General features: G+C 54.7%; 2 protein-coding genes across 2 annotated transcripts; both read left to right on the forward strand.

Moving 5' to 3' along the window:
* Positions 1 to 1137: 1137 nt before the first annotated feature.
* Positions 1138 to 7173, forward strand: IL2RG (interleukin 2 receptor subunit gamma). The gene is made up of 8 exons (XM_015832412.1): positions 1138 to 1231; positions 1924 to 2011; positions 2431 to 2600; positions 3072 to 3214; positions 3564 to 3711; positions 6286 to 6394; positions 6626 to 6710; positions 6936 to 7173. Exons 1-8 carry the CDS (start codon positions 1138 to 1140, stop codon positions 7137 to 7139), a joined length of 1041 nt encoding a protein of 346 aa, XP_015687898.1. The 3' UTR covers positions 7140 to 7173.
* Positions 7174 to 8088: 915 nt separating this feature from the next.
* CUNHXorf65 (chromosome unknown CXorf65 homolog) lies at positions 8089 to 11489 on the forward strand. Its single transcript, XM_015832414.1, has 6 exons — positions 8089 to 8113; positions 8869 to 8955; positions 9834 to 9968; positions 10463 to 10531; positions 11006 to 11127; positions 11358 to 11489. The coding sequence occupies exons 1-6, from the start codon at positions 8089 to 8091 to the stop codon at positions 11487 to 11489; spliced, it is 570 nt and encodes a 189-aa protein (XP_015687900.1).
* The last annotated feature ends 1573 nt before the right edge of the window (positions 11490 to 13062 follow it).

A 13062-nucleotide genomic window follows, 5' to 3' on the forward strand; every position in this document is an offset into this window, starting at 1 on the left:
AGGCCGAGCGAGGGGTCGGGGCGGGCGGGCCGCGCCGAAGCCTTCCGAGGGGCGCTCGGCGGCGTAGGACCCGGGCGGCGCCGGAATGGATCGCGCGCGGCTGCGGGGGGCGCGGAGGACAAAAAGCGGAGCACCGCCGCGGCGGTCGGAAGCGATGACGCGCCCGGCCGGGGCCCTCCCTCCTCGCCGCCGCCGCCGCGCACGGAAATTGCCGAGGGCGGACGGAGACGGCCGAGAAGAGCCCTGCTTCTCCCCCTGCCGGCCGAGCTCGGTCACTGCAGCGCCCCGCAGTCCGTGGAGCCGGAGGAGGAGGAGGCGGCGCCGCGAGGCAGCCAAGAGCCTCGGCCTTTGTGTGAACTTGGCCGGTTGTGATGGTGCATTTAGGAAGGGGGCGCAGCACAGTGTGCAGGCCTGCCCGGGCAAGGTTGCCCCCGCCCCGCCCGCCCCCGGAATGGGTTCATCCTCTGGGGTGCGACGCTGGAGGGGAGAGAAGGGCTGCCCCTCCAGCACCAGGGCGGGCTAAGCACCGCAACAAGTCCCGATCTTTTTGCTAAAGCGGCTAAAAGTTCCCAAGTCTGGTGACCTTGCTGCCAGGGAAGAGGCTGAGCCACACACACACAGACACCAGCATTGTCCGCCTTGTTCTCTTCTAGATGCTCTCCTGGGGTCTCCCCAGATGTGCTCCATGACACCCAGCACCCGCACCGGAAAGCAAAGCCCAGGGCATCTCCTTCCATGGGAAGTAACGGGCAGGAGGTTCTCCAGGAGGAGACCCCCAGCAGTGGTCCTGCCGTCTGGAGGGTGGGCGAGGGTCTCCCATGCCACTCTTCTGACTTGCAGCCCTTCCAAGGAAAGACCCCAGAGGGTCTCCGGCTCTGGATGGCGCTCTAATGGAGACTCTGCCTCCTGGGTTGGGGGCAGGGTCTCCCAATGGTTTCAGCCACCTCTGGAAATCCCCCTGGGGCCAACAGTCCCAGGGATTTCACGCCAGAAACTTTCCACAGGAAACGGGTGGCGGCGGAAGTGATGCACTCCAGCCACAGATAAAGTTTCATCTCACACACACGCACACACACCACTTCGAGGTGCAGTCAGAACAGGCGGTTCTGGAGCAGCAGCTCTTTCTCATGCTGGAGAATGAGGGTCTTGGACCATCCGGGAAGCCTGCTTGGACTCCTGCTGCTGCTGGTGGCCCCTGGGGGGGAAGCAGCAGGCAGCCCGCAGGCAAAAGGTACGGGCCCCCTTGCCTGCTTCTCTCCGTAGGGGGTGTGGGAGGGGTGAGGGGTGCTGGAACTTGTGTCCCCCTTTCCAAATTCCCCTTGAACTTTCCTTGAGGGAAGGAGGAAAACCCATCAGATCAAAGAGACGTTGTAATTAAACTGTAGTATGTCTTGGCTTTGCATGTTGGGCTGTTGTCATCTGTAAACCATGGTTTGTGGCTAAACATTCAGGTGGCACTTTGTGGCAGTTCAGCCAGCAAGCCCTGGTTTAGCTCACTTGGGAAGAGCGGTAGAACTGCTTGTCTCTAAATCGGTCCCGCCGACACCCTGAAAATGATAGTGGCCTTGGAACTGCTAAGAAACGGGGAGTGGGGCGGGAGAAGGGCCAGCTTTGGAGACAGGCGTTTAGCATCCCAGGCGGATGGTTACTTTCTTGACCTTCTCTCTCAAGTGGGGAATCTGGACCTTCTGAAGGAAGGCCCAGCGGGCACTGCTGAGCCTACCGGTCTTCTCTGAAAATTGATAATAAAAATCAAAGAAGGGGGGAAGAGGCTGTCTGAGCAGGAACAGAAGGGAGCTGGCTGAGATCTCTGGAGCCTCGCAAGGCTCCCTTCCTTCCAGGAGGATCCGTTCTCAGCCCTGCTTGGGTGGGAGGGAGCCTCGGCTGAGCCTCGAGGAGCAACATTGCTCTTTCTTCTCACAGTGGACTGCATTTGCCACAATGAAGATTACGTGATCTGCGACTGGGGCAGCCAGCAGAAGCCGGGTCACAACTACTCTTTCTACTTCTGGTAGGTGCCCTCTGCCCTTTTCACCCCTGGGGTGGCACCCCCCTTTCTCGGCTTCAGCCCCCCCTCACCTCTTTGCCACAAGGGCCTCCCTCCTGCTCTCCCTCCCTTACCAGGGTTGGGGCATTCATGCCGCTGTTGAGCCAGGCCTGCTTAGGACAAGCCAGCCTCCCACAGAATCGCTCCTCCTGCTAAGGGAGGGTCGGCCCCAGCCAAAGGCCCTGGGCCCCTTCTAATTCTCAAGCAGGTAGCAGCGCCTACCTGAAATCAAGCAGGAGGCCAGGGCCGGTGACACCCTTATGAAGTCGCAGGGCTGGGGGGGTCAACCGGAGGACCTCCCAGCATCTCTGGCCTCGCTTGCCCTGCACTTCCAACCTGAAGCTGCCGATCAAAAAGGATCCAGCTGTCCCTTCTCTGCCCAGGTTCGAAGAGCTCAGCAAGCCAGCAGAGTGCAAGGAATACAGACAGACAGATGGACTCAACGTGGCATGCCAGTTCAGCAAATATTACCTCTTCAACTACTTGAAAATGTATCTCAATGACAGTCAGGGGCAGAATGTTGTCCCCGAAGCCGTACTACTGAACACCCGAGGTATGGAGGAGCTCCTGCATGGGGCATTCCAAGGAGCGGAGAGGCCCAGCTTCCCCAGTGGGGCTCAGGGCTGACCCGGCCTGTTGCTCTTGCTGCCTTAAGGACCAGCCATTTCCTCACCTGGCTCGCCATCCAGTCGATCCCCCTTTCTGTCTCACCAGGCGGCCGAGGGCTCCAGCCGTCCCTGGTGCTGGAGGTCACAATGACCCTCAATTTCTCTGTTTTCTTTTCAGGGGTTGATTTTGTGGTGGGCCATTTCTGCCCTCCCCATAACATGCAGTTTAAATTGTTTAGAAAAGGTGTCGGTTCTTAAGGAGCTGATGGGCTCTGTTGGCCTCTGGATCTGCTCTGCCCGGCTGGTCTGGGCTGGAGCTGTGCTGTGACCGACAGGGAAGCGGTTTGGCCTGTGGGGGAAGAGGCCGGTGGGCCAAGCTCCTGTACCCTCAGGGCTCCATCTGAATTCTCTCTTAGTGAGACCTGGCAAGCCCTTTAACCTCACCTTGCACAACCTGAGCAACCACCAGCTTCTCCTGACCTGGGACACTCCCTACAAAAATGCCAATTGTTTGCAGCACGCTGTCAGATACAAGAGCAACAAGGACACACAGTGGATGGTAGGGAAGTTGTACTGCTGGATGGCTTAGTGGCCGGGCTCACGTCTGGCCACCGAGAAACCAACCACATTAGGGCTGGGTAGGAGGGATGAACCAATTAGTGCCAAAGGAAGCCTTGTGGCGCTGAACGGCCGTGCCCTTGTCTACTTTGGAGCCCAGCCTCCCTCTTGCTTGAGGAAGGGTGTGTGTTAAAAGTTAAAAGTCCCTTCTTCCAGCGGGGAAGCTGCCTAGTCTGTGGCAGCCAAAGGCCCCTGGCCTTCTGGCATCTTAGGGACAAGCTTCGGCGCTAGAGCTGGGCTCCCTTCCATTAGAGGCGTGGCAGGAATTGAACATTTGTCTTGCTTTCCAGGAATACCACGTAAACAGCATGGAGTTCCAAATTCCCAGTGTGGATCCTAAGAAGCACTACGCCTTCTATGTCAAGAGTAAACTGCACAACAAGTGTGCAACCACAGATCTCTGGAGCGAGGAATCCAACCCTACCTTTTGGGGAAAAGGTGAGCGGGCAGGATGGATTTTCTGTCTCCCAAAGCCAAGAAAGGGGAACAGGAACAATGTCCAGCCCAGGGGCACCTCGCCTGCCTTTGGGGACAGTGCTGGGAAGCCCATCTCTGCTCTAAAGGCACATCTCAGCCTCCAGCTGGTGTGCAGAGCAGGCCAGGGGCTACCCAATTCTCAACAACTCTCGCCAGCTCACAACTGTCAAAGAAATTATAATAAACGAGATAAAAGATGGCCAGTATGATAAAGCGAGGGGGTCTCACTGCACCCAAGCAGGGCTCAGGGTTGTAGGGAATAACAAAGTGGTTTTTGCATCTGACCATGTTTAATACAGTTTAAGAGCGAATACTTGGAAAATGAATGTGGCCTAGATTAGAATAACAAGAAAAAGCAAAGGGTTAGAGGAACAGGAACTGTCTGCGCTGACAGCCTAACCACAAGAGCTTGCATCTAATAATGAAACTAATTGCTTATGCCTATGCAGACCTGGGTGTCAGGCAAAACTGCCCGCGCAGAGAAACTAATTTCGGAAGGGCAAAGCAAATGGGGAGAGATTTAAACACGGGTAGGACACAAGTAGGGGGTTCTCGTGGGGGAGCTAGGCCTTCCGGGTCACATGGGATTGCAAGGGAGGGACTTGCGCTTCAGGCCTAGGGAATGAAAGGCTGCTGAAACCTATTTGGGGTCTGCCATCTTGTTAGCCACCCGCTCTAGCAAGAACGTATTTTTCAATAAACTGCTTGCTTCACTTGATGACTCTGTCAAATTCTTGGAAGCTGAGAGTGTTTCTCACAATTTGGGAGCTCGTGCCAGGATTTAAAGTCACCGTGGGGACTGGGGCCGTCCACCCTGGAGGCGGGAAGATGCGTCCCATTGATTTCAACGGTCCCGTCTGCCACTGGTGGTCATCTGGCTCCTCCGACTGATCCTCATGCCAGAAGGGGCCCTGGGCGATGAACCAGGAAGGGGGGGAACCCAGTCTGGAGAGCAGGCAATAACGCACGGGGGGGGGGGGAGGGTGACAACTAAAAGGAAAGGTTAAACAACTAAAAGGAAAGTTGTTGATGGGCAGACATTCAAAACCCGTTGCTGCAAGTTCACAGGGAGGGACCCAGAGGATTCGGTAGAAGTACTGAAATGGTTAGGGAAATTTTAAATCCCGGAGAAGAAAAGTGCTTCTCCTATAGCTGGGAAAGCAGAGAGACAGAAACTAGATCTTGGTAAATCTGATGAAGTTGGAGGATTGAGGATGTCAAGGGCTCATTTATTTGGGTCCCACCACAGGAGAGTCCTTGATAAATTTAAAAGTGGGATCTGAGAGAAGAAGAAGAAATGGTTTCCTTGAGGTTTGGGCAGAAGCTTCTTGTCCACAGAGTGGAGGGACGTTCTTCCTCGCTCCCTATAATGAAGCCCCTCTTGATGTTCCAGCAATGGGGAAATGGGAATTATGTGTGATTTCTAGATAAATTCTCAGACACGGGTAAATTTGGCAAAATGGGATATGTAGTCTGTCCTAGGGGTGGACGTTAAATTGGGTCAAAGAAAAATAAGGGTTGCGTTATGTCCACTAAGAAAAGAAGAGGAGAAATAACCTAACCCAAAAGTCTGAGTTGGAATTGGAAATAGGGGAGAATAGCTTCAGTTGAAATTACTTTAAGGAATATTGGGGAAGTAGTAAGGGTGAAACAATATTCTCTTGGAAGAGACAAAGGGATTGAAATCAGTCATTAATCAGCTCATGGAGGAAGGTTTGTGGGAATCTTGTATGTCCCCATATGATATTCCAATTTTACCTATTAAGAAACTTGATGGTTCTTATGGACTAGTGCACTAGATCTCAGAGCAGTGAATGCGATAGTCCACAAGAAGCTAGGAAATTGATTTAGGAGGGGAATAATAACTGTCAGTAAATTATCAGGTATGCATAATCCTGGCACAAAAAGCTGGCTAATGCTTAACAGATTCTAAAAATTTAAAGTGTAAAACTATATTAATGGAAAGAAATGATTTAATTTTGACAAAAGCTAGTAGACTAAAATTGGCCACTTTCCTAAAGGGACAGGGATATTTCTCTGTCAAATTCTTGGAAGCTGAGTGTGTTTCTTACAGGGTGAAGAGACAGTGCTGGGTGGAGTGTGGATGGAACTGCCAAGCACAAAAGGCTGTAGAGATCCTTTAAAACTTCAGTCCCTTCCACCTGTGTCTGTTGGCTGTTACAGAATGCATAGAGGCCGGTGGCGATAGGCTGTCTGATAGGCCGTTGCAGGGAAGCATCACTCCCAGGGGAACTGAACTCAAATAGGGAATGCACAAATCCTGGCTGGGTTTTCTTTCCCATGGGCCCAGTGCTGCTGGGACCCAGCTGTCCCACCTCTTGGAAATTTCGGACTGTCTTGGAGAGTCAGTTGGAGAGTCAAACGTTTGTCAAACCTCAGATGATGTGGGGGAACTTCTGATCTGTCACTCTGGCAGAGGAACTCCAGGAGCAGATAATTTGCTTGCTTTGGCGCGAGGTGTGAAGATGAAGACGTTCCTGGTCTGAGACCCTCACCTGGCTTCCTCCTTTGCAGAAGACGTGTCCCCCACTTCACCGCCCTCTTCACTCAAAGACGTTGTGATTCCGTTGGGCTCCTTCTTCGTTCTGCTGATGCTGCTCTTGGTCTTGCTGCGGATGGAGAGGTGAGCAGGGCTGTAGGGGAGACGGGGGCTGATTCTGCCTGGGGCAAGGGGCTCCAGGGTTGGACCCACAGGGGAGAAATTGAGGCATCTTGCCCCAGAGCATGGCCCACAAACAGAGAGAGAGATGTCCATGTCCTCCACCTCTTATTACTTCTCTCGGTCTAGTGGGCTAACTGAGGCAGAGCTGGAGGAAAAACAGCTGTGGATCCCATCCTCTCTTCTCACCAACAGAATGTGGGTGGTCCTGATGCCCAGAATCCCAAAACCCAGCAGGAAGTTTGAGGATCTCTTCACTGCATATCAAGGCAATTTTTCAGTAAGTCTGGCAAAGCCTGCGAGATGTGAGTCAGCTTCAGAGTCCTAGAAAAATCCAGGTGATTTCTACTTTATGCCGTGGAGAAGGCGCCCTACCAGGGCCTCTTGGCAGCCCAGGCTTGGCTCTGCTCGTGTGCAGGCAGGCTGTTCACAAAGGAAGAAGGTCTCAGTCTTAGCTTTGGGGGGGGGGCACGTGTGTCTTTCCAACCTGTCCTTTCTTTGCCAGGAATGGTCTGGAGTCTCCAAAGACGTGCTGGAGAGCTTCAGGCCCAGCCATTATGAAAACATCTGCTCCATCACTGAGCTGCTGCCCGGCGGGGACTGCCTGCCTGCAAGCAATGAGGCCACAATCAAGACCGGAGAGTTGCCTGACCCTTTGCCAGACCCTCCTCCCAAGGCCAGCCCGGGCCCTGCGGCATTCACCACCTGAGTTTGCACATGGAGCCCCCGTGGAGGGAGGAGCCCTGCCTCCAGGGCCCCCAAAGCCCCCCCCCAGCTGCTTGTAAAGGGATGGAAGGGAATTCAGTCAGGAAAGGAATGACACAAGCTGCCCCCGCGGAAAGAATGCGCTGCAGGTGCCTGGGCTGACCCCTGACCGAGCTTCCCCCTTCTGCAGTGGGCATCCTGCCTCTACCTCCCAAATTTCCCCATGACTTACGGGGCCAGTAATCTTCTGCAGGGAGGTGGGGTCTGGTGGTGGGTTTTTCTTCAGCCACGGTATCCCACCCAGGCGGCTTTGACTTTGACCCCTCCTGCTTTCCTGCTGCTGACTGAGTGGGTGTGTTTCCTGTATTGGAATACAAAGGCCCTCGCTCATTCCCTCTGAGCCTTCCGGGGCCCTCTTGTGTCCCGCCCCTGGCAACGCTGGTCCTTGTTTGATGGCTGAGCTTGATCCAGAGCCCCTGGTCACTTAGCTGCTTCTGCTCACCAAATTCTTAATTACAGGATTCCCGTTGATAAAATTCACGGGGCACTCAAAGCTAAAGCTTGTCCTGAAATGTGTCCTCATTAAACATGCTTTAGACTTTCTCAGACAGCATTTCATTGACCTGATTTGTGGAGGGTATTAAACTGCTTGTTTAGTTATTATTTATTGAGTCAATTACAATTGGCCAACACACCTGGCCATCAACCCAGGTTTATAAACTACAGTGGGTTGGTTGGGCTCCTCACCAAACAGCCAAACCATATGATGGTTTAGTGCAATGCGGGAACTGACCTATTATGGCTGATTCCACAAGCTATGTTTGAGGAAACCACGGTCAGGGTGCCAGGCCTGCCTGCTTGCCTCACAAAGCCATTCATTATGACATGTCACAAAAGCTCCAAGGCTGCTCAACCCTGGAGAACCTGCCAGCCATGGCAAAGACAGCTGGGGCATGTTCATTATCATCAAGCATGGAGGTAAGGAAAGGTGGACCGAGAGGGTCCATGGAGTGGACATGAGGCAGGCAGGAGAGCTAGCCCTATGGGCTGCTTTATCCAACTAGAGGGGAAGCTGAGGCAGGGCCTCTTGGGACTCCTTAGAGCCAGGAGCAGATCCTCCAAACCTTTGACTCTCCTCCCAGAAACTGGACGCTCTCAGGGACGTGTTGTCATGGCGGGTGCAACCCCCACTTCGTGCTCCTTTTAAAAACGTGTTTTATCAGGCACACAATCCTCATTAATCCAGAATTAATGTGTTTGTTATTCCAAAGACTGGAGGCAGAAGGCTGATTGTATGGACAAATAAACTTTGGGGCCCGAGTCAGTTCAAGCAACCCTGAATGATGGCTCTTCCATCTTGGATGCATCCAGCCAAGGGAAACCCTCCCTGGGCCCTGATGCCAATGCCAGAAGGGTGAGAGCACGAGGAAGCCTGGGCCAGGGATGCACGACATCCAGGCACCAAGTGTGCAGGAGTCCAGGCTCTCCCTTCGACGGGCAACCTCGGAAGGGTTGAGGAGAATGGCAATAGCCAGAATGGAAACGCCGTTCCTTCCCCCTCTCCAGTCGTGTGTCTGTCCTCTCCAACCTTTCTCTCCCTTGTGACGGGGGCTCAGGTGGCCAGTCAGGCCCAGAGCTGCTGATGTTCCCCAGGACAGGGCAGGAGAAGCCACCCTTCTGCAGCGGGAAAACATTGCATTGCTCAGCGGTGACCGCAGCTCCTCTCCTTTCAGACAACCGGCAGTTCCTGGCCAACATCAATTGCTCCATTTTGCTTCTAACCCATTACCTGCGTGATAAGGTGGGATTGCACAGGACAGGTGAGAAGGACCCGGGCTGTTCAGGGCCAAGGGAGGGGAAGACCTCATCATTGGGAGAGTGGCAAGGACAAGGAAGTGGGTCAGGAGGGAGCATGGCTGGTGGTCAGGCTTGGTGTCTGCTGGACCGGAATGTGGCTCCACCATGTGCAGTTCAGGTAACCCTTGAAGGAATCTCGTGGGTGGTGATTGTCTCAGGGCATTGACTCCTTGCCTGGAAGGACAATGGTCACCACCACCAATTGGGAAGACACGGATTCTGGAAGGAAGGCCCGTAGCTTTTGGATAAGAGTGCAGGGCTTTGAGGTGGGCCTGGAAGAAGATGACTTCAGAAATGGAGAGGAAGTGATATTTCAGGCCTGCTAGAACAATAGTGTTGAGATGTGGATTCTGGTCAGATGAAAGCTCTGCACCCCAAGGCCAGGTGGGGCCTCCATGCACACAACCTCATTCATTTGTTCATTTGCTCACTCAATTTGTCTGGACAGTTGGTGTTAAAAACAACTGAAAAATACATCAGTAATGAGAATAAATCAATAGAAACACACACAACATCCATAGCACAATAATTCAGAGGTGACAATTCACCGAACATCCTGGCCTGGTACCCAAGGGTCAGGTCTTCAGGCTCATCAATTTACTCCTGAATCCAATGCTTGAATAAACCTACAAAGGGAGGGGCTGCATGGCCTCCTCCTGCTGGGCAAAATGATCAGGTGAACCTGGAGGTTAGGATGAGGTACACTGCTCTTCTCCTGCGAAGCTGAAGCCCTGAAGGATCTAAGGAAGGATGAATGAGGGGCAAAGTCATTCATTCTTTGGGGCGGGGTGGGGTGGATGGGGGAAAATCCTGCTTGCCAACTTCTGCAGTTTCTTCTCAGACTCCATTGACCTGTGTGAAGAGAATGGGACCTTGAAGCTGATTTTCCTGGTCAAGTTCCCAGAAGACAGTGCCAGCAAGTTCCTCACTGCACGGGGAACCTACTACATTTGCAAAGTGGAGCGTGGCACCACAGGTGGGTGCGTGCAGGGAGCAGCCCACCCCAGAGGGCAGCCATCAGAGTCCCAGTCCTGCTTTTGCTCCAAACCTTTTGGAAAGTCAGTCGGAGATGGATGCCCTCTTTCTGGGGGGGGGGGCAGATATCTTTCTGGGGTCTTCTCCACTGTTGCCTTGACTTGAGCAACTACCTGAGTGGAATCTTCCAACCACTGCCTGTCTTAGGGTGGTTTCCACCTAAGTCCACAGTAAAGGTCTCTTCTTCCTTCCCCTGTTAGTAGACCATTAATTGGGCCCAAGGGGCTGTCTGCATGCTAGCCAGATGCTTTATGCCAGTTTGGGGGCTGATGTTTGGACCGTGCCCGATTACAACTTGCACCATCTAAGTGTTGGGCATTTATATCCAGCCATTGTGCCCTGGCATTTTGCAGGCCAAAGCACCCACAGCTCATGTCCCAAAGCTTTGCTAGGATCACAGCACCTAATGTGGGCTTTTCTTCTCCTTCACTGCAGGGACCAAAAATGAACATAGCTATCGAGCCTTCCACCCTCTCATCAAGTCTCCTCCGCAGGATTTGCTGGGTAGGGAGCCTTGGCACAGGGGGGGTCTCCGGAAGCTTTTTCCTCCCAAGAGACACCTTTGGGAGTGGTTGGGTGGGCAGGCAGAACTGGGGAGAGCTGCCAGGTGTGAGAGAAGGGGGTGGTCTGATCAATATGAATCTGACAGATCTTCCCCCCAAAATAAAGGGGAGGCACTGCTGCTCCCCCTGACATTGGCACCTTGGCTGGCATGGGGGTTGCTAGAAGGGGGAAAGAGGTGGCAGGACATTGGCTAACAGCTCTGGATCCAAGGGGCATCTGTGAAGTTTTAGACAGAGACCTTGGAGTGGGTAAGTGAAGGTGGTAAGTGGGAGCGATGCCATCCCCCTTGGCCTCCTTCCTCTCTTCCCAGCCCTCCTGAATCATGGAGGATCAGAATGACCTGCCTGGCAGGCAGGTCACCTCTGCCTCCCCTGGCAATGCCAGCAGAACCACAGAGCCTCTCCTCCCCCTTAGATTCTCTTCGCAACCAGTGTGAGTTTCTTGAAAAAAGCCGCCTGAAGATGCTCAAGAACCAGGATGGGAAGAAGCCCCCAACCATGGAAGCTCTCCTCTCCTACATGGCCAATCAGGTGGTGGTAAGGCTCCCCTCTCGTTCTCAGCCAGACCCCCAGGACCCCCTTTCATGATGGGTCCAGGACTCAGCCTCCCTCTGCTTTCCTTCCTTCCTTCCTCTGCGCTGCCGAACAGCAGGCAGGGAGCTCTGGGCACCTCGCTGCCCCCATTGCTGCTGCTGGCCGGTGGGCGGTCCGTCCCCCCCCCCCGCCTTACTAGAAGCCCCAGTGATCCGTGCTGCCTCCCCCTTCAGGGAAAAAGCTCTGGGAAGCCCGGAGGGAGCATGGCCAGCGGTCTAGACGAGGAGGGCTTGCCACGCAAAACGGCCGCCGCCACCAAGGCGAGACTGGAGGCCATCCGGAAGGAGAAGGAAAAGCACCGCTGACCCTGGAAAGAGATCCCGGGGGAGCTCCAGCCCCTTCCCCTCAGCAGGCCCTCTGCTGCACCCATGGGAGTGACTTTGCGCCCCAATAAAAGTGCCTCTGGCCCTGACTCCCCAGCCCGCTTCCCACCTTCCCTCCGAAGCCGATGCCCCGCCGAGGAGCTGGGGTGGCTTCCAGCTGCATTGTCTGCCGGTCTGTTTCACATTCGGGACGGGTGATGATGGTGATGAGGTCCTTTCGAGGCTGATGTCACCAGGGAGGCTCCTGATTGGAGGTTCTGAAGAGAAGCTGCAGCAGAAACGGGATTTGCCGGCCCCGGCTCCAGAAACGGGGGGGGGAGGGCGAGCTGCTGGCTTCTTGCCTTGAGGGATGCCCCCGGGTAGCCCGGCTGCTTTGGCAGCGCTGCAGAGGGCCAAGGGGAATGCCTCCTGCACCGGCCCCAGCCTCCACAGCTAGGAGTGATGAGCTCTGGGTAGCCCCTTGAAACTTGGCAAAGCCAGAGGTGCACCTGACGGGTGTTTGTCTCTCGCCTACCTTTGCACCTGACCCCAGGTCTGGAAGTCCAAAGCCAGGAAAAGTAGAGGTGGAAGAGGGCACCCCCAGAGGGCAGGAAGAACCCTTGGAGGTACATTAAAAAAATCTAGATGGAAAGTACCTTTGAACATATCAAACACCGGAGCTCCCCTTTGGGGGGCTTCCCTGCGTGTGGAGCTCAAGACATCGCTAGAGTGCTTGGAGTTGTCCTGGGGAGGCACCTCCGGCGTTCATTCCAAGGGTACCCAGGGGCAGGAAAACGCTTAGGGGTCCCCTGCTCTGTTCACTGCTCTGGCATAAAACGGTGAGGAAGCTGCCTTAATCCTTGCACAAATCTTGCATAGCCAGAAAAGCCGCTAAAGAACTGCGGCGTGTGTGCGTGTGTGTGTGAAAAGAGACTTGTATTGGGGTGCCCTGCTTTGCACCAGAGCCATGGCACAGGCGAACTACTGCTTGACACCTTTTAGCAAAGCCCGGCTGGGCACGAGCAGATGCCGGGTCGGCTTGTCAGACCGGCGCTCACGCTGATAACTGGGTGATTCCCGATAAAGGAATAAGGCGCTTCAGATAAAGACTGAATGGATATGTAGAGTCGCTTCCCAGACTGAAGTCCAGAAATGGGGGACTGAGGAGTCCTTTTACCAACCGGCTGCGCCGTATCAACTTTCCGATCTACGCTGTAAGCCATAAGCAACTGGATGTTTCACGCCTGACCTCGGAAGGCAGCCGCTGGCCAAAGAATCCGAACAGTTTTCTGCAAAATTCTAGGGGGCTTCATGCGAGCCTTCTTTCAGCCGGACCGACCTCCGCGGGCTCCGCGCGAAAACAGGACGCGGCTCCTTTAAGAGCTGTCAAGGGACACCACGCTGGATCCGTGGCCACGCCCCTTTGCTCTCAGGGGCGGGGCCCGGGCGCTTGACGGGCAGGGAATTTTCCACTGGGCACTACAAAGCCTCGCCCTCCGCCGGCCGCCGGGCCCGCCCGCCGCCTGCGATTGGCCAGCAGGCCGGCCGGCCCCGCCCCCGCTGCGGTGTATGAACG

The sequence above is a fragment of the Protobothrops mucrosquamatus genome, unplaced genomic scaffold, assembly GCF_001527695.2.
Source record: "Protobothrops mucrosquamatus isolate PMUCROS unplaced genomic scaffold, P.Mucros_1.0 scaffold4, whole genome shotgun sequence".
Lineage (NCBI taxonomy): Eukaryota > Metazoa > Chordata > Lepidosauria > Squamata > Viperidae > Protobothrops > Protobothrops mucrosquamatus.